The following is a 20,744-nucleotide window of genomic DNA, read 5'->3' as shown; positions in this document are numbered from 1 at the left end:
ACAAAGTTGTTGCCATTTCAGTCTATGATGAAATGCACTAGCATAGCATTTAGCAGTATGCTGGAAATGCCGTTCACCAGGACTTCCACTTTATCTGGAGCTGTATTTTGTGCATGTCAGGGATCGACTCCGGCCCTCGAATCCAAATCCATCCCCATCCATCTTTTCTCCCGGGTACTTTGTGCCAGACCTCACCAGGGGCAATGTTAGCTCAAGCGGTAAGAGCAGTTATCTGGCAGTCGGAGGGTTGCCAGTTTGATCCCCCACCCGGGCTGTATCGAAGTGTCCCTGAGCAAGATGCATAACCTACGAGCTGGTTGCAATTGCTATTGGTGTGTATGAATGACTGAATGAGAAGCATCAATTGTAGAGCACTTTGGATAAAGGTGCATATATAAATGCCAACCATTAACCATTTACCTGACTCCCAGGTAAAAACAGGGCGGAAAACCAGCTCTGATCCCTGTTGTGGCACGCACGCATGCATAATAACATAAAGTAACGCACAGGGATTTAATCCAGGTGTGAGGAACTCCATTAGAGGTTTGAGCAACAAGCTGTGTGTGTGTGTGTTTACTAAACCACAACAAAGGGATGTTCATTGTCAGATAAGTTTATTCCCAGTTCCATGGTAGAAAGCGCACAATGGATTCACATTTACACCTCTATGAAAAATGTTCATATTTTTTTTCCTATAGTGTGGTTTTCAGATTTCTCCGCTTCTACAAAAAAGTTAAATCTCGAGCAAGGTATGCCATGTTATTAAACCATTTCCATAAGTTTGTGCATAAACATCTTCAACAGGTTCATTCAGAACAAACCTAAAAAAAAACACAAAATACAGTCTATAAAATAAATTATAAAATTTCCCATTCAGTGTGCAAACTACTGGCTCAAGACAAACACAGCAAGGCACACAACCCCAGGACGGTTACACTGGCAACGCATGCAGACCAGTCCTGCAGATTGGATGATCAGCGCAGTGTGGTGAAGATTAGGATCTTGCATTGGAGGAAATTAAATCTCAAACTGAGATTTTTTTAGACACCTTTGGTCATTTCTTCAGGAGGCATGTCTGTGTCTGTACGCGTGTTCACGCATATCCATGCGTGCATGTATGTCCTGTCTCATAATAGGGTTCTGTAATGCCACAATTTCTAGTGCACGCACACTACAGCAGCCAGCAATATTATAGCAGGTGGACATACAGGTGTAATTACAGCTTTGGCAGTCTGACTGGTCTAACATTACGCACCCAAAGCTGGTGATTCGGCAGGTCAAATCTTCAATAAATCTACTTCATATTGTGTCTAAAACTAGCAGAGGGGGTCTGGGCACGGGCCACTCAGACACTAATCCAGTAAACACGCATTTCATAAATAAAAAAAATAGAAACTGGCACTTGCCAAACGGAAACAGCCATTGGTGGGGGCAAGACCCATCAGGAAATCACTTTCCTAACTAATATTTGATATAATCCCCACACGCAATCAAACATTTTATCTATGATCACTACATACAATGAACAGCTGCCATTTGGATAAATTCTGGACATGAATGTAAAACAATTTGAAAAGGCAAGAGTTTGGTGGGCATCCATCTTACAAAAGAGGTGACAGGAGAAACGGCCGCTTCCACTGGCACCTCTGAGACAGCTTAAGTGCAAGATGGTTAAACTTGATGACCTGCGGTGAGCATCAATCAATCAGATCTATGAGACGGCAATGCAGTAGAACCTCAGAGACCCCAACCTCAGGAAAACGAAAAGTCCGGTCAACCGAACAGGGTTATGGAATCGCAAGTAAAAACGCAAATGAGTAACACTATTAAATCGAGAAAAATAACTTGAAATTATATCAAAATTAGACATGGGAGCTGTTGCTAAAGAGTAGCCGACAAGAAAGTATAGCTTCTGACATAAAAGGACCAGCACAAAATTTGAATCATTTTAAATCCAGCAAAGATCGCGTCAAACTGATGGCTACACATCGGCGACTTTTGCTTACCATTAGTGTACATCAATAAAAGTGCGAAGCCGGATTTATTTCCGATTTGGACATTTTTTTAAGTTTAGCCTATTGTTGCATATTGGACCGCACTTTATATGACAGAAACTGTGTGGACAAAATCCATGTTATTGGCTTATTAGAACTTGAAATAAACGGACCTGAAATAAATACTTAATTTAGTGAAATTGGGTACATTTCAACGGCACTTTCAGAGTTCCGAAAATTTCATAAGGTGAACGAGCTTCATTCCCGATATTCGGTTCTCTGAAGTTCTACGGTATTTCCGTTCTCATTAGGAGTGTGCAATTTTCAACTTGGGTCCATACAAGCATACAAGTGAACGCAATATTCAGCTGTATGCAGTATACAAGTGTAGAGTTACAGGTGTCTGCAGTATGCAGGTGTAGCTACAGATGTAAGCAGTATGCTGGTGTAGCTACAGATATATACGTGTTGGCTGTATGCGGATCTTCTTTGTAGTTCACAGCAGTGCAAGTCTTCAGGCCCCGTGTACATATACATTCATTTTGGATCAGTAAGGCATCATGTGCAACATCAGTGGAAGATGAGGAATATCTTCAGCATTTCCTTGGTTACAGAACTTGTGTGAATCATTATAGTGTACAGCCACTTAGATTCAGCGGCGTCCATCACCCCGATCTTCAGCCTGATCCTATCAAAGAAATACACAATTCAGCGTGTTCTCACGTGCGAGCAAGTAAACACACACGCACAGGCGCGCGTGCACACACACACACACACACACACACACACACACACACACATATACACACACACACGTATGCCTGCACACACACGCACGCACACACACACACACACATATATATGCCTGCACACACACACACACACACACACACACACACACATATACACACACACACGTATGCCTGCACACACACGCACGCACACACACACACACACATATATATGCCTGCACACACACACACACACACACACACACACACACACACACACACACACACACACACACACACACACACATATATATGCCTGCACACACACACGTAATCACCTCAATGCTTGGCAAGCTCAGCTTGCTTGTCGGCCTCGAGCTCGCCCTCATTCTCATCGTCGCCATTGTAGTCCGCAATCGCCTTCTTCAGGTCCAATGGGCCACGACCTTGGGCCTGATCTTTACCTGCCAGTGCAGAAAACCATTATTACCTTCTCATGTACTCATGTAAAGCTATTCCATGTTCTACAGGTAAGCAGATTTAAAGGCATATTGTACATGATTTCTAGCCCTGTGTTTATCCATCAATACAAAGTCTGTCCTCATAACTTTTTATCTTTTATACATGGAATCAATCTGGTTGCCCTTCTTCGAACCTTTTCCAGCACCTCTATATCTTTCTTGTAGTACGGTCCCCAGAACTGCACACAATACTCCAAGTGTGGTCTGATAAGGGTATTGTATAAGGTGAGTATAAATTATTTTGATTTATACTCCTATAAATTAATCCTGCCCATAAATTAATCCTGCCTTATGCTTTCCACCAGTAAAACGTTTAACATTTAGCTATATTTAATTTAATTTGCCAGGTTTCCAGCCAGCTGCACCAACGCAGGAGCTAGCTAGCTATAAGCTCTCCACTGAAGCTTGATCCCACCCCACAGGCCCAATACTCACACCCGCCCATCCCCACACAGAAAAGTGCGTCATGCTCAGGAATGTCCTGAACAGAATTTCGAATAACAAATACAGGCAGAGGTGAAAATATACACAAAGCCTGAGGTTGACGGTGCATCATAGATATGACCGAGCATGGTTATTTAATAGTGTGTTGAAGGTAAAAGATCTGCACCGTATGCCCTGGAGCGAGGTAATAGGAGGAAATGTAGCCCGTTTGCAATTACCTGCATTAGTTTTCAGTTGAGCCTGCTTCACTGTCTCAGAATCTGAGGTATTCTGCTGGTCTCCAGGCTTGTCCCTAGGGTTGTCTTCAGGGTTGTCTGCAGGATTGTCCTCAGGCTTGTGCCCATGTTCCTCTCCGGGTTTCTCGGCCTTTTCCACCTGAACCACACCGTTTCCTGAAGCAAAGGAACGGAGTCTGTACCAGCGTTTCCCCACTTGTGTAAAGATACGTTCAGAATATCCACCTTCATTCTTGATTAGTTTAAAAGCTTTAGCTGAATCATATGGTGTTAGGATACCGATTATGCAAAAATCATGTTAGATGGGACTGCTGGTGGCTTATCCAGTTTAGGCACCTTTTTAGAGCATGGATGGAACCCATGGTCTGGCATTTAATGCTGGCCACGCCGAAAAGGAACAGATCAGATGTTACAATGACAGAATAAGCACAGACTTCAGAATGGCAGTAGCCTAGTAGAATAGGAGAGGGCATTAGAATGCTGTTAGAATGGCACAATAATAGTGGTAGAATGAGAGAGGGCATTGAGAATGCTCTTGGAATGACAGTAGAATAGTGGTAGAATGAGATGGCATTAGAATGCTGTTAGAATGGCAGTAGAATATGGAGTTGTGAGTCTGGGCTAACCTGTAACCTGCAGTTTCACAGAGCGGGTTTCTATCACCTCCAGCTCTTCTCCTGGCCTGGCCACGGCCGCCTGAAGTTCTTGCTGAGGAACGTCACTTTTGGGAAGAAGCGCCATGCTGTGCTGTGGTTTGGAGACGTCTCTGCCAGTCAAGGGAGATGGAGCGTCCCCTTCTGAGAACACAGTAATCACACACACACCATCTATCTCTGCAGGAACACACACTTTCCACAGGTACGCGCACGGTGTAAAATTCAGCTGCACTGTGCGTGTATGGGCGGCACGGATGGTGCAGTGGGTAGCACTGCCGCCTCACAGCAAGGAGGTCCTGGGTTCGAATCCCCGTCGGCCGGGGCCTCTCTGTGCGGAGTTTGCATGTTCTCCCCGTGTCTGCGTGGGTTTCCTCCGGGTACTCCGGTTTCCTCCCACAGTCCAAAGACATGCACGTTAGGCTGATTGGAGAGTCTAAATTGCCCGTAGGTATGAGTGTGTGAGTGAATGGTGTGTGAGTGAATGGTGTGTGTGCCCTGAGATAGACTGGCGACCTGTCCAGGGTGTATTCCTGCCTTTCGCCCAATGTATGCTGGGATAGGCTCCAGCCCCCCTGCGACCCTGATCAGGATAAGCGGGTTCAGATAATGGATGGATGGATGGATGGATGTGCGTGTATGTACTCTGGGACCTGCTACCTCCAGCCTTGGGGATCTCGTTGGTTTCCAGTGCAGACGGCTTGGCTTTGAGAGGGTCTGGGTCGGCGTCCTTCCGGGTGATTCTCAGGGTGGAGACAGGGGGCTCCTTGGTGTCATCGAGGCCTGGCTTCTCTGGTTGGCCGGTTCTGCTGAGGGAGGGGCTGGAACTCCCCTGCTCAGAACACAAACACCACAACAGAGCTAACGCGTAACACATGCCAAAATCCTCAACACAAGATTCATATATTCATAGATTCATGGATTTTCGTAAACTAGTAATTGAAGAATCTATATGACAATATGGAAAAGGCATTAGTATGATGAGCAACTCCCAACAAAATAATATTGTATAAAAAGGTGTAAGGTATATGCAGTACTTAAAGAAATGGGCTTGTAACCTAAAGGTTGCAGATTCATTTCCTACAGAAATGCTTCAGTATACCCTGCATATACCAGTATATACCTTATAGAAATGCAAAAAGAAATTGCTCTGGTTAGAACATCTACAAATGTTAGTAATTATCATTTCAACTGTACTATTACTTTACAATTGTGCTTGCTGTCCACCATAAATATTGCTTAGCAAATGCCATTTATGGAAATATGCGATCCTTTAAAATGTATCTGTGCGTGACAGGATAAATGCAAGAATGTGTTCCACATATAAAGGTCAGAGCCGAACATTCATTTTGAATTTTCGGAGGTATATTTGACAATCTTATTATATTACGAATCCTGTTACTGAACACATGCACGCATACACGCACACAAAACACTTTGGAGGTGTAGGTACCTGAGAGGTGGGGGAGTCAGGTGGGGATTTGGCCGTACACTCGTTCTTCAAATCGTTCAGCTGACCCTTACACGCAGTCCTACACAATACACCACACAGTGAGAATACACCAGGGGACCAGGGATTCACGTTCTCCCACGAGCTTGCAGATTCTAGTGGTCACCAGATGTATAGCAGCTTAATAAACCTCTGATGACAAAAAGCAAGTTTCCCCATTGAAGTTCACTCATGAATTTACCCTGGCTAAATTATACTGTTTTGGACAGTGCTTTTACAATCTAAAATGACTTCACACTGGACTGAATACTCTCCAGGAACCATTATTATTATTTTTATTTTTTTCTGCACAGAAGATGATATGTGACTCTTCATTCTGAATTTGTTCTGTAACGTTTAGGAATCAGTGGAAACGGTAAGCCAGTTATACGTCTCGATGGAATACACACACAGGAACAAATGTCCCAGCCCCTTCCCCCAGGTGCATTGTGGGTAAACTCACATAGCATCACTCAGACTGACCCCATTTGATTGGCAGTCCTGCAACTGCTTCTGAATTTCCTCCAGAATGGCCAAATGAGCTAGAGAGAGAAGCGGAGAGCGAGAGAGAGAGAGCATGAGGGAAGGAGGGGACGACAGAGACAAAAGAGGAAGAGGGGTGGGGGAGATGGAGAGAGGGAAAGAGAAAGTACCCTACCTTTCAAAGTCTGTATTGTTATTGTGCTTGAGGAGATGTTCAACATCAGAGTTGTCTGGAACACAAGGAGAGAGATGTTCTCATTACATTATTACATGTTATTTAGCTGACGCTTTTATGCAAATCCACTTACAGTTGATTAGACAAAGTATGGGACAATCCCCCCTGGAACAATGTGGGGTTAAGGGCCTTGCTCAAGGGCCCAACAGCAGTGCAGATCTTATTGTGACTACACCAGGGATGGAACCACCAACCTCGTGGGTCCCAGTCATAAACCTTAGCCATTAGGCTACAGGCTGCACCCTCTTTTTTTCAGAATCTAGTGTTGCAGAGCCTTGTGGGTAATGTAGTTTGTGGCATACATGCCGTACCTTTTCTTGCTTCCAGTTATCCAGCATAGTGTCCGTCTGGATCTTATGTCTGCCCTCCATGAGGGGGATCTGGCCCTTCTGAATGCGCAGCTTGTCCTCAAACACCTTCTTCTCCTCCTCCAGCGTCAGTCTCTCCGCCGCTGCTCTCCGCACTGCTCCCTCCATCTCGAACAGCCGCGTCTGGGAAAAACACCCCCCCAGTCAGGCTACACGCGCCGCGACCCTCCATCTCCAACAGCCGCGTCTGGGAAAAACACCCCCTACAGCCAGGCTACACGCATCGCTCCCTCCAGGACCGTAAACTGTCAGCATCACCCATCATACTGGCAAAAGCTCATTAGTCAGATATGAACATGGGAAGTTGTTGAACAGACTAGGTTATAGCTCATTTTATATCCTGTCAAATAATACCTAAATAAATTTAAAGCATCTGTGTTTCATGGAGAGCGACCTACACTAATCAAAAACAATCTGTACAGATTTGTAGGATCTAGACTTGCAACTTAAAACAAAATTGTATCTATACTTCTACACAAAATATATACCTATATGTACAATTTTGAATACATTTCTACACAATTAGTTGCCAATGAAAAATATCCTCATTCCACACCTGCTTCGGAAGTGTGGGAGGTGGAATGATCCACGGTTAATCCGGAGAGGGAGAAGGGATGGTCACTCACCTGCAGCTCCAGGTTGCGTGAGCTGGAGACCCAGTAGTTAAATCCCAGCACAAGAACACAGGCGATCAAAGCGCCAATCAGAAGCGGTGGCGACCTTCCTCCGCGACGTGGGTTTCCAAGTCCTCCCATGGCAACCGTGAGCCGGAAATCGGGTAAGTGAGCGAAACTGTGGGGTAACATGACAAAGCCACCCACAGTTTAACAGGCTCTCTCCTCACACAGACAGCTTATCAACTCGTTTATTTTAATGGGGCTATTTAAAGAATAACAAGTTGCAACACTCGCCATATTTGCAAGCAAATATAGTCACGTAACACTTTTGAATCCAATATAAATTGTGGCGTTACAATGCACAACCATGACATAGATAGCTACATTGCTAGGCAATTTAATACTAAACAGATGGTCACCGATAGAGCATAGCTATTTAAATGCAGATAACTTACAATTCTGAAGACGAGCAGCTCAGCATACGTTACGTTAGCCCACCGCTAACAAATGAACTGAAGTTCTATATTGCGTGGTTTGTACGATTGGGTAGCGTAGCTACGCTTGGTGAATCAAAGTCGCCCAAATTAATATTCCGCGATGTATGGAATTAAATACAATCATGGGAATTAAACATGAGCCACTCGTATCCACTGACTTAACGTTATTATCTGGGGGAGCGTTATTATAAATTGTGATTATGATTTCCAAAAATACCTTACGTTAATCATTAGGATCTAAACTGATGCCAGTCGACAGGTGATCCTTCAGATTAGCTAGCTATAGTTAGCTAATTGACGCGGACAACAACACGATTCTGTTGGTAGCCAGATTCTAATTGAGTTAACGCTAACTGTAGGTTAACGTTACATTGGCAGTTTTGCAAGCAGACACGGGTTAACGACGTGGTCACTTTTCTCAGTGAAGTAAAATTGAAAACGACACCATGAATAATAGCTAAAGCAAACAATGATATCTAAACTAGCTAGCGTTAGCTCTAGCTGAGCAGCACTTGACGCGACGCTCACTTGTATTGTAATGCAGCTGAGAAGTGCAACAACACATGCTGACCTGATGAACAAATTAATTGCATTGCATTTTCCTTTGATAAACGGTTACGGGCGTAGTAATATGTACCCACAATTTAGATAAAATCCACCACAACACCAAATCGAGAGTTCGTTTCGCTATGAGCACTCACCCAAGACCACAGGACTGAGCAATCTGAGGAAACGCGGAAGTAGTCTGGTTGCCAACACAGCAGAGAAAACATTCAGGCTCAGTTGTAGCACGGTACAGTCAGCAAGGACAGCACACCAACAGGAGCGAGCGGACTGTATCCTGCACTGTGCTGTATACGAAGTATAAAATGTTTGGCCGCGTAGAGCAAATGTTAAATTGTCCCATGATCTGGGATATGCATTTTTCACTCTGTGAAACCCTCAAGTGTACTCAAGGGTCCATCCTATCGCCGCATCATGCATGAAGTACTAAGATTCCTTTTGTGTTAAAAAACAAAACATTTCGCGCATTTGCTTAACAGCAACTTTCAGGTACACACATTTCGTTGTAACACCTGAATTTCGCTTAAGGAATTGAAGGGGAGTTGTGTGAAAGGGTATATTTAGACGATGTAGGCTACAGGGTGAGGGTGCTTGAAAGGGTTCCACTTCCAAGTGATACTGGTGTCAGGATTATGGACATATGGCCTCGGTAAGGAAACGGGTGCACATAATCCTACTAAACATGAGAAGCACGTAATTAAGAAAAAATAACAGATTAATTCTGGGATTGCAATTGTGGTTGGAATAAAAACCAGCATACTGTACACAGCAGTCTCCCAAGACAAACATTACAGACTCCTGCTGTAGCCTATTGAATCTGAGCCCAAGATAGCTCAAGTACTGCAAACAGTGATATCCACTCAAAATATTTTCTCCCAGGGACTTGTTGGACTAGATAATTTCATTATCACTAAATTCCATGACATTAATGTAGCACAGGGATGGGCAAGTCCAGTCCTGGAGAGCTGGTGTGTATTCCTGATTCTGCTGCCACAGTTAGCCTGGCTCAATAAGCTGATTAGCCTTATCCACCCTGAGCGATTCACTCGTAAATTAGACCACAATAAAATGCTACAAGACAAGAACATTTATCAGCTGCTGTTTATATCACGGCAGCACGGATGGTGCTGTGGGTAGCACTGCCGCCTCACAGCAAGGAGGTCCTGGGTTCGAATCCTGGTTGGCCAGGGCCTCTCTGTGTGGAGTTTGCATGTTCTCCCCGTGTTTGCGTGGACATGCAAACAGTCCAAAGACATGCAGGTTAGGCTGATTGGAGAGTCTAAATCGCCCTGCAATGGACTGTGTGCCCTGCGATGGACTGGCGACCTGTCCAGGGTGTATTCCTGCCTTTCGCCCAATGTATGCTGGGATAGGCTCCACCCCCCCGCGACCCTGTTCAGGATAAGCGGGTTAGGATAATGAATGAATGTGGTTAAAAATTACAGATCATGTAAATGATTGGCCTGAGTTGGCCTGAAATCCAGAAACAGGTAGGACCTGCCTTGCCCATCCCGGATCTAGTATAGACTCTTTGACGTAAATTTGTTCTGGCACTAATCCATACAGATAAACAAATGAAAGGCAGATGAAATCAAGAGGAAAAATAGTTGCACTTGCAAGTTGCTCAAGGTCAAAAATCCAGACTGTTTTTTAAAATTCCATCTTATAAAAGGATACATTTTTTTCAATTTTTTTATTTTTTCAATTAATTATAACAAAACTTAATGAACATAATACAACCTTGTGCAAACAATAAACCTGTAACTTAATGCTCAATACAATGGCGGGTGAATACTCTGCCAGTGGAGATATTTCTCGAAAGCAAGTAATGTTAACCGAAGGAGGACAATGCTTCTTTGTGTTTAGCGGAGTGGCTTCTGGGGAGTGTTTTTCCACCGTACGCACACACAGCGAGCACAATGTTTGCACGTAACTGCGTGTTCTGGGTACACTGAGAATGGTAAAACAGGTTCCACATGTACTGTCACACCTTTTCAGTACATCAGGTATTTTTCTTCACGCGTCTGACATTTCCTCAGTCTGTTCGGTGTGATAAATGTGTCCCAGTGTCCAAACGCATTGATCCAGAAATGAGTCAGTGGGGGAGGACTGGTTTAATCGGCACGTTTCATGGCTTTTTTTAGTCTGTTTGCTACGTCCTGGGGTTTGTGCCGTGAGTATGTGTGTCTGTGTGTCTGTCTATGTGTGTGTATGCGTGTGTGTGTGTGTGTGTTTAGGTGTGTGTGTGTGTGGGTGTGTGCGTGTCTATGTGTGTGTGTCTTATGTGTGTGTATGTGTGTCTGTATGCCTGTGTGTGTGTTTAGGTGTGTGTGTATGTGTGCATGTACATGTGTGTGTGTGTGTGTGTGTGTGCCATGCAGTGTGGCCTTTGTGTTCCTTCATGTTCCAGATGAAAGATAGTGCATTTCTGTGTTGGCTGAGGCGCCCCCTGTTCTCCTGGCCTTGCGTTTGAAGATGAAAGGAAAGGCGTTTTTGAAGGACTTTCTGAAGTTGGCCCCCATGAAGGCGTAGATGATGGGGTTGACCGAGGAGCTGGAGTAGGACATGCAGTGGGCCCAGATCTTCAGCTTGTACAGGGCGTAGCTCCGGCGCACGGCCGGGTGGAGGGCCTGGTACAGGATAAAGAGCTGGATGGGGCCCCAGCAGACGGTGAAGAGCAGCACCATCACCACCACCATGCGGGAGATCCGGGTCCGCACCGCCTCCGTTCTCTCCGCCAGCACCTGAACCTGCACGGAACACATCCCCATGACAACCTGCCAAACCTGCTCTGAAGCACTGAGCCACCTGAACGGGTACACACACACACACGCACACGCACACAGGTACACCATCCTACAGACAGAGGCATACACACACGTACACACACGCAAACACACTCAGGTACACCATCCTACAGACGGACAGACAAACGCACACATACACACACAGGTACACCAGACAGACAGATACACATGCACAAACATCATCACACACACTATCACACAGACAGACACACACACAGGAACGCACACACACCATTCTACAGACAGACAGAGACACACACGCACAGGTACACCATTGTACAGACAGACAAGACACACAAACACACACACAGGTACACAGACAGACACACACACACACACACAGGTACACACACACACGCATACGCAGTGCATGGGTGCATGTTGACCTGATAGCTGTGGTCTGTGGGCTCCACGGCAGGCTGGCCCATGCGCTTAATCATGAAGGCGTGGCACAGGCAGATGGTGAGCAGCGGGAGAAGGTACACAGCCAGGAAGGTGTAGAGGATGAAGGCCTTCTGGTGTTGGGGGGAGGGGAAGGACTCTGTGCAGTACACCTGAGGGCCGTACCAGTAGCCCGACTCCAGCCGCTGGTACACAGCCACTGGCACAGAGAGTCCCAATGACCCTGCCGGAGACATGACACTCACACAACCCAAACCCAGGCCCTATCACAAACACTAACGATCACACAACCCAAACCCAGGCCCTAACACAAACACTGACACACAACCCACACTCACACAACCCAAACCCAGGTCCTAACACAAACACTGACACTCACACAACCCACACTCACACAACCCAAACCCAGGTCCTAACACAAACACTGACACTCACACAACCCATACTCACACAACCCAAAGCCAGGTCCTAACACAAACCCACATAACCCAAAACCAAACACTAACACTCACACAACCCAAACCCAGGCCCTAACACTAACACTCACACAGCCCAAACCCAGGCCCTAACACTCACACAACCCAAACCCAGGCCCTAACACAAACACAGACACTCACACAACCCACACGCACACAACCCAAACCCAGGTCCTAACACAAACACTCACACAACCCAAACCCAGCCCCTATCACAAACACTAATGATCACACAACCCAAACCCAGGCCTTAACACAAACACTAACACACAACCCAAACCCAGGCCCTAACACAAACACTGACACTCACACAACCCACAAGCACACAACCCAAACCCAGGTCCTAACACAAACACTAACACTCACACAACCCAAACCCAGGCCCTAACACAAACACTGACACACAACCCACACTCACACAACCCAAACCCAGGTCCTAACACAAACACTGACACTCACACAACCCATACTCACACAACCCAAAGCCAGGTCCTAACACAAACCCACATAACCCAAAACCAAGCCCTAACACTAACACTCACACAACCCAAACCCAGGCCCTAACACTAACACTCACACAGCCCAAACCCAGGCCCTAACACAAACCCACACAACCCAAACCCAGGGCCTAACACTCACACAAACCAAACTCACACAACCCAAACCCAGGCCCTAACACAAACCCACACAACCCAAACCCATGCCCTAACACAAACCCAGACAACCCTAACATGAACACAAACACTAACACAAGCACTGGCACATATCACCAACCCAAACCCAGGTCCTAACACAAACCCACACAACCCAAACCCAAGCCCTAACACAAACACTAACACTCACACAACCCAAACTCATACAACCCAAAACCAGGCCCTTACACAAACGCTAACACTCACACAACCCAAACGCAGGCCCTAACACTTACACACATCACCAACCCAAACTCAGGCCCTATCACAAACCCACACAACCCAAAACCAGACCCTATCACAAACACTAAGACACATCACCAACCCAAGCCCTAACACAAACACTAACGCACATCACAAACCCAAACCCGCACAGCCCAAACCCAGGCGAGCGCAGTGGTGTACCTATCCAGATGCCGATGCTGACAGTCATGGCCATGCGCGGTGTTCGATGGCGTAGAGACTGAAAGGGATAAACTGTCACATAGCAGCGGTCGATACTCATAGCCGACAACGTGATGCAGGTCGCCTGCACCGTCACCTGCAGGAGGAGGTTGCCTGTACACCATCACCTTAACCTACACCACACTTACACCACCCTATACTCTGGGAGCTGTAGCTACACCACCCTTATGGCCAGTTTACAAACAGGCAGGCAAAGTATGTTCGGCCAATGGATTTCATTACTTTGATATTGAATGCTGTCACTCATAAAATATATAAACACGTAGCCGATAATAACACATCACTGAGGGGAGTTATTCTTGACATCTTTGTAGTCCATCTGATCGGTAGCATACAGGTACGGAAACATTGTAATTGTGTCTTTCAAACTTTCAACAAATGTGTGGAATTCCAATGTATTTATTTTAAAGTTAGCTTAGTTGATTACTTTACCCTTCACTAAAGATAATTACAGGGGATGATTCTATAATAAATTGTCAAGACAACTGAGCCAACGATGGGTTCAATTTAAGTCTCAGCAATGGGCACAATGATGATAGTGATAACAACAATCACCTGTCATTCTAGCATGAGCTCAAATGTGATAATTGCCAGTCACAACAATCATATATTACCTAACTTTAAACTGGCCTTCACACCAGCCTATGCTGTCAACTGTACCTACTCCACCCATACTCCACCCTATCATCTGTCAGCTGTACTTACTCCACCCTTACTCCACCCTATTGTCTGTCAGCTGTACCTCCTCCACCCTTACTCCACCCTATTGTCTGTCAGCTGTACTTACTCCACCCTTACTCCACCCTATCATCTGTCAGCTGTACCTCCACCCTTACTCCACTCTATCGTTCTGTCAGCTGTACTTACTCCACCCTTACTCCACTCCTCCACTCTATCATCTGTCAGCTGTACTTACTCCACCCTCACTCCACCCTATCGTCTGTCAGCTATACTTACTCCACCCTATCATCTGTCAGCTGTACCTCCACCCTATTGTCTGTCAGCTGTACTTACTGCACCCTTACTCCACCCTATCATCTGTCACCTGACTTACTCCACCCTCACTCCACCCTATCATTCTGTCAGCTGTACTTACTCCACCCTATTGTCTGTCAGCTGTACCTACTCCACCCTTACCTTAGGAGGTGCCGTTGGGTGAAGGTGGGTTTTACCTGTTGAAGGTAGTTGACCAGTCGGCACATAAAGTCCCCAAACACCCAGCTGGGCAGTGGGTAGAGGGTCGCAGTGAAGGGAACACAACACACTAGGAACAGGATGTCAGTGGTTGCCAGATTTGCTGGAAATAACAAACAACTCTCAGCCCTAATGGTGAAACCTGCAGTCAGAGCCTAAAAATGGACACAATTCACACCTGTTCATAAAGATAGCTATCAGCTTGCCTGATAATCCCCTCTGATGTTAAATCATCAGGAATGGTACATTTTTATATGGCTGTAAATAATAAAATAGAAATTTTACAAAAAAACTTGCTAAGCTGTGCTGATGAGGATGAAGAAGGCCTAGCAATACACACCCAAGATAGACACCAACAGGACTGGCATGTCTCGATATTAGGTTGAATTAGTCATTCAGATTAAACTATGGCAGAACCACATCAAACTCTAAGCTCATTTTTCTCGGATCCAGAGAAACCATGCTTGGTTTCCCACCTCCTCCCTCAATCACATCCATCAGCACGTGCGCCTGCCGTTAAACCGCGCACCAGCAGAGACTGCGGCTCGTACCGATGTAGAAGTTGGTGACCGTCTTCATCTGCCGGTGCTTGGTGACCACGTAGATGACCAGAGAGTTTCCCACAAGGCCGAGCAGCATGATGAGGGCGAAGAACAGCGGAACCAGCCAGGCGTCCACCAGGAGGGGCGGACTCTGGGCCGCAGGCATCGAGCCGTTACACGCCGCGTCCTGGGCGCACGGTGGACCGACGGTGCCGTTCGGTGGTCCCGCGTACCCTCCGTCCCCCATGGCAACCAGCCTCCTGAGGATCCCAGCCAATTGAAGCAAGTCCAGTTCTACAGAACTGAGCCTACAGCAGCCTCAGAATCCCAACCAATGGGAGTGTGGTGGGGCAGCAGCCCATGGGGTTCTGCTGTGATGGAAAGCCAGAGCATCAGTTTGTCCCCTGCTTTTAATATAGGGCTGTGAGTCTCCTCCTTCTCCTCACCCCCCTCGGCTACAGGTGACTTTGATGCGGTAGGTGTTTGCTCATCATGCTTGCCCTCTAGTGGACAGTAGATGAATCACACCCTGTCCTTGACATGAACGAAGAAGTGTGACATTGTGGTCAGAATGCAGTTTTCAGAAGTCATGCAAGGCAGCACTTCCTGAGAGGAACTTCCTGTCTGATACTATTCAGCCTTGGCCTTAAGGATCATCCATCGATCCATCCATTATCTTAACCTGCTTATCCTGAACAGGGTCGCAGGGGGGCTGGAGCCTATCCCAGCATACATTGGGCGAAAGGCAGGAACACACCCTGGACAGGTCGCCAGTCCATCGCAGGGCACACACACCATTCACTCACACACTCATACCTATGGGCAATTTAGACTCTCCAATCAGCCTAACCTGCATGTCTGTGGACTGTGGGAAGAAACTGGAGTACCCGGAGTTAACCCACGTAAACACGGGGAGAACATGCAAATTCCACACAGAGAGGCCCCGACCGACGGGGATTTGAACCCAGGACCTCCTTGCTGTGAGGCGGCAGTGATACCCATATTGGGTTATTGTATATACACAAATGAGATTCACAAATTATTATTTTGTATCTTACAAAACAATTGGTTCACAAATATTTTCTTGCAGAAACAAATCTCTGCCGAATACATTAATGTAATCATTGGTTTGTGAGAAGAACATAACCAATGACCCCTAACCTATGATCTTAACCAATTATTCTATTTGAAAGATGCAACATATATTTGTGAATTATCATTTTATTTGTGCAAGGTTCATATTTATTTCATGATTTATGAGATTGCATTAGTGTGTGGACTCTTTCCACCAGGCTGAAAAGCATTAATCACATTTCAATGTATCCTGTGGAACTGTGACTCATTTAAATGTGATGAGGAATAGGTCTTAGGTTCTCTCTCAGAAACAATGGGCTCATTCCAATCTTATTTTTCTCCTCTTTTTCCCCCCTTTCCTTGCACCTCACCCAGAAATCGATGGAGCTCTGCCATCTTTATTCCAACCTCTTAAATGTTCCTTCTAGGAGCCAGAAGTAGAGGGTAGGGACTCCCAAACTTTCCTTTGAGCAAGGAAACATCAGCGTGTCCTTTGCAGAAGTATTTTTTCGGAAGCGTGACGTATAAATGAGACCTGTGGGTCCATCTCCAGCCCATCTGCCACGTCTGTAACTGACGTGGTTTCTAACTGACGCTTGAAGGACAGTCCATTTTCCTAATTCTCCTTTTCTTGATTTCCCCCCCCTCAACTTCTTTTTCCAGCTTCTTTTTATAGTCTCACCAATGAGTGGGGCTCATTGTAGAAAAAGGAGGAAGGAAAATAAAAAAGGAGAAAAATAAGTCGTTGGAATGAGCGCACTGCTTGTGGTCCCGTTACTTGGGTGTGGAGGTGGTTGCAGAAGGCAGACAGGGGACGATAGAGGGGCATTGATGAAAATGTATTTATGGCAATCACACCTACGGTTCACATATTGCACTAGTTACATTTCTGACATAACACTGTAGAAAGTAATCCTGGGATGGGAACAGAATCTGCTTTTCCATTACATTTGTATTTCTACAAAAAGAATAATTGTGCGTTGCTTCAGGGTTAAGGGACATTCATTCATCGTATATATTCATACACTCAAGAGAAAAATACAAACAGAATTTACAACCTTAAAGTTGGTATCAAAGCACACTTCTCTCCACTCTGAAACATCCAGATTCTGGATGACATCATTTCCTGTACTCTTAGGGGCTTGCATCATCATTTACATACACAGCACAACAGAGCCCGTGCAGTGTGCTGAAATAAATTACAAAAAAACAGATCATTTTTTAATAAACAATAAAATAAAAATAAAAACTATTGAACAGGGGGCGGCAAGGCAAGGAACTGCAGAAATGTTAAAATGCGTAACAGTTGAACCATGTTCAGTATTCAGCCAGCACACTGAGGTGACCTGTTTAGGCTCCTTTCTGACACACCTCTCCACAGATCCTGTGTGCCCCAGTGACCAGTCTGCAGGCCTGGGTATGGTGCCAGTTAGCACAGTGGAAATACACCACAACCACTATAAACACTGCCACAACAAGACCAATATATATTCAGCATGCTGAAGGTGTGTGCATGTTCGCGTTAGACCGTTTGTGTGAAGCTGTAGTGCTGTTGAGGGGACACTGACATGAGACCACTGAACTGCCACGCCCAGCCAATGCCAGAGCAGCACTGACACAAGGAGCCACACCTGGCCAATGACAGAGCAGCACTGACACAGGGGGTGCCACACCCAGCCAATGACAGAGCAGCACTGACACAGGGAGCCACACCTGGCCAATGACAGAGCAGCACTGACACAGGGGGTGCCACACCCAGCCAATGACAGAGCAGCACTGACACGGGGTGCCACACCCAGCCAATGACAGAGCAGCACTGACACAGGGGGTGCCACACCCAGCCAATGAGTAGAGCAGCACTGGCACAAGGTACCACACCCAGCCAATGACAGAGCAGTACCTGCCTGTCCTTCGCACAGACCACACCCCTCATCAGACCGCTTTCTACAGGACCTAGATTAGACTATCCCGGAGGTCACGTATCATCCCACAAAAACATCACAAGTAGTTCCAATATAAAGCTTTCTGACGTGTATGCGTCACAGTAAACGGACATAAGCAGGTCCATAAGTGAGGCGATGAACCAGAGGATCGCTGTGCGTACTGAAGGATTCTGGTGTAATGGAGAGGACAGAGGGAAGACAGGAGAGGAGCAGAGGGAGGGGAGCCGTGTCAACTGTGTCAGGCCCCCGGCGTCAGATGTTGAAGCTCTCTCCACAACCACAAGTTCCTTTGATGTTGGGGTTGTTAAAGATAAACTCGCTGGACAGCTTGCTTTCCACATAGTCCATCTCTGTTCCCAGCAAGGTTAGCTGGGCCTTCTTCTCTATGAACACGGTCACACCTGTAGACGAAGCAAGGAAAAGAACCCTGAAGCACTTAAGGACGAGACTGGGTTGGAGTAACGGTGCGTTTACTGCTCCTGTCGGAAGGTTGGAACTCTGAGAAAAGGGGGATGTAGTTAGCGTCACTCCGACCATACTGCGTTCATGCAGGCTTGGAATAATGGGTTTCACAAAAAAATAAAACTGAGGTGTTCGTCGTCATCTTGGGAACTCTGTATACTCTGGACGTGCCCGAGATTCCGACTAGGCGTTACTTTATAGTACTTTTCTAAACTGGAAGTCGGAAGCGATGGTATGAAGGGATGGGACCGGGCAGATACTCACCATCCTGCATCACCTCTTCATCTGCTGTGCCCTTGTTCGTTGCATAGTCCAGTGTGTATGTGAGCCCATTGCAGCCACGGGTCCGAACACCGACTCTCAGGCCAATCTGCTCAGAGGGAGAGGCACAGAGAATGTTCTAAAAAGGTTTTTTTTTTTTTTTTACAAATAATGGTAAGTCTGAAGTAATTGTAAATGAAACGTATGAGAACTCACATATTCTGGTTTGCCATCCAGCATGTGCTTGATCTTAGAGACTGCAGAGGGAGTCTGTAGAAGGAAGTGAGAACAGCATTATGAGTGACATGCCACTACTCAACTCTCAACGTTAGTGAACATGCCGTCTATTGGTTTTATTTGACCCCAGGTTATCGTCAATACGTCCGCATGGCATAGAACCTAAAAATGAAATGTATATATATACACAAGATATACATTTCAAAATAGCATCGTTATTCCACGTGCTCGCGATTCCTGGTCAACTAAACAGGCAATCCCCAAGGCAAAACAATACGCTTTAAAACTCATCTTTCGATCAATTATAACGCATATTTCTGTCCACTCACACCTCGCTAGCTAGGCCAGCATTTGCTCGACAGAGCAAGTAACGGCTCGATAGATACCGTCCTGTTGACAATCTGATAGTTTGTCGTTAACTTATCTATCGCTAACAAAATTACATGGCACTGAAGGTCGTGTCTCAACGAGAGCTGGTGTTGAGGGACGATGCTAGCTAGCTACCGTTGTTCTGTGGTGTTACTTCATATGACACGGTAGTTAACGTTAAGTGGTCAAACTACTGTTTTTTGCTACTTATCCACGTTTAAAGTTAGTTGTCAATTATCAACATAACAAACACACTGTAACCTTAACGAAAACCCGTAAACAACAGATTTAACGTGAGCTAGCTCGCTGCAGTTTTGTTAGCTAATGTTAGCAGGCTGCTCGACAACCCACAAAACCTCTACATCAGATTATATATGCTACAAAAATACAAAATTGTTTTATTTGCACAGGCTAACTGGATATATCACAGGGCAGCAATTTAGCTTCATGGCTAAGATAACTGCAGAGCAATGTCACAGTGGGACAAAATTTACTAGCTTAGCAGGCAAGCTAGTCGTCTCTAGACCTTTCCCGAAAGCAAGCCGACGTCATGAGGACGGTTAGATAAGCACAAGGCTCATGAAGTTATCAAACAAGGTAAAAACAGCTACTGCAACTACAGCAAGGTTGTGCTACCGGTCATGGACTCACCAAAATCAGAGCAGCTCTTGTAGGGAGTAATCTTCTTTTGCTGACAGCTTTAACTGTCGCTCGAACTAGAGACGCAGACATGTTTAGTTCACATGAAATACTAGGCATAAACAAGCAAATTCGCATACAGCTGCTGACGTATGAGTAAACCTACTACACGCCCCATGATAGGAGGATTCGGTGAGTGACAATGTAGTTCGGCCAATAGACGGCCTGCTTGGGTATTTTGTTCGGTACAGAGCACAGTAGTTACAACAATTTAGTTAGTTACACAATGTGTTTATACAACGAAAAATTAAATGCGGAATCAAAAGGAGTCACGCCAAGTTACAATGTT

The 20,744-nt window shown here is 45.8% G+C and overlaps 3 protein-coding genes across 6 annotated transcripts; all 3 read right to left on the bottom strand.

Annotated features, from left to right (window-relative positions):
- Positions 1-597: 597 nt before the first annotated feature.
- golm1 (golgi membrane protein 1) lies at positions 598-9,122 on the bottom strand. 4 transcript variants are annotated; one of them, XM_061261636.1, is made up of 11 exons: positions 8,970-9,122; positions 7,781-7,946; positions 7,098-7,277; positions 6,727-6,781; positions 6,532-6,610; positions 6,033-6,111; positions 5,240-5,411; positions 4,553-4,723; positions 3,909-4,082; positions 3,064-3,189; positions 598-2,682 (listed from the first exon to the last, which is right to left on the bottom strand). In XM_061261636.1, the coding sequence occupies exons 2-10, from the start codon at positions 7,907-7,909 to the stop codon at positions 3,065-3,067; spliced, it is 1,164 nt and encodes a 387-aa protein (XP_061117620.1). In that variant the 5' UTR covers positions 7,910-7,946; positions 8,970-9,122; the 3' UTR covers positions 598-2,682; position 3,064. The 4 variants fall into 4 exon arrangements, with proteins under 4 accessions (XP_061117620.1, XP_061117621.1, XP_061117622.1 ...); XM_061261637.1 differs by having other exon boundaries at positions 8,910-8,972; XM_061261638.1 differs by lacking the exon at positions 8,970-9,122 and adding an exon at positions 8,840-8,861.
- A 2,065-nt stretch (positions 9,123-11,187) lies between these two features.
- kiss1rb (KISS1 receptor b) lies at positions 11,188-17,158 on the bottom strand. The gene is made up of 5 exons (XM_061259773.1): positions 15,420-17,158; positions 14,847-14,971; positions 13,615-13,750; positions 12,026-12,264; positions 11,188-11,582 (listed from the first exon to the last, which is right to left on the bottom strand). Exons 1-5 carry the CDS (start codon positions 15,655-15,657, stop codon positions 11,232-11,234), a joined length of 1,089 nt encoding a protein of 362 aa, XP_061115757.1. The 5' UTR covers positions 15,658-17,158; the 3' UTR covers positions 11,188-11,231.
- A 150-nt stretch (positions 17,159-17,308) lies between these two features.
- isca1 (iron-sulfur cluster assembly 1) lies at positions 17,309-20,544 on the bottom strand. The gene is made up of 4 exons (XM_061259772.1): positions 20,408-20,544; positions 19,367-19,420; positions 19,154-19,259; positions 17,309-18,828 (listed from the first exon to the last, which is right to left on the bottom strand). The coding sequence occupies exons 1-4, from the start codon at positions 20,531-20,533 to the stop codon at positions 18,680-18,682; spliced, it is 435 nt and encodes a 144-aa protein (XP_061115756.1). The 5' UTR covers positions 20,534-20,544; the 3' UTR covers positions 17,309-18,679.
- Positions 20,545-20,744: the final 200 nt, after the last annotated feature.

Source organism: Conger conger, chromosome 11, assembly GCF_963514075.1.
Source record: "Conger conger chromosome 11, fConCon1.1, whole genome shotgun sequence".
Lineage (NCBI taxonomy): Eukaryota > Metazoa > Chordata > Actinopteri > Anguilliformes > Congridae > Conger > Conger conger.
Note: the sequence above shows the minus strand (reverse complement) of the source record. Positions and strands in the feature narration are given on the sequence as shown.

Bases quoted from the DNA above. Each gene is read 5' to 3' on its own strand.
- kiss1rb (XM_061259773.1), bottom strand. From the start codon at position 15,657: ATGGGGGACGGAGGGTACGCGGGACCACCGAACGGCACCGTCGGTCCA. The intron at 14,972-15,419 runs GTACGAGCCGCA...TGTTATTTCCAG, and splicing joins GGTCACCAACTTCTACATCG to CAAATCTGGCAACCACTGAC. The intron at 11,583-12,025 runs GTCAACATGCAC...TGTTCCGTGCAG, and splicing joins CCACAGACCACAGCTATCAG to GTTCAGGTGCTGGCGGAGAG.
- golm1 (XM_061261634.1), bottom strand. From the start codon at position 8,252: ATGCTGAGCTGCTCGTCTTCAGAATT. The intron at 7,278-7,780 runs GTGAGTGACCAT...TGTTTTTCCCAG, and splicing joins CACGCAACCTGGAGCTGCAG to ACGCGGCTGTTCGAGATGGA. The intron at 4,083-4,552 runs GTTAGCCCAGAC...CCTTTGCTTCAG, and splicing joins TGTGAAACTGCAGGTTACAG to GAAACGGTGTGGTTCAGGTG.
- isca1 (XM_061259772.1), bottom strand. From the start codon at position 20,533: ATGCGAATTTGCTTGTTTATGCCTAGTATTTCATGTGAACTAAACATG. The intron at 19,260-19,366 runs GTGAGTTCTCAT...CCCTCTGAGCAG, and splicing joins TGGATGGCAAACCAGAATAT to ATTGGCCTGAGAGTCGGTGT. The intron at 18,829-19,153 runs GTGAGTATCTGC...CTTCGTCTACAG, and splicing joins TGAAGAGGTGATGCAGGATG to GTGTGACCGTGTTCATAGAG.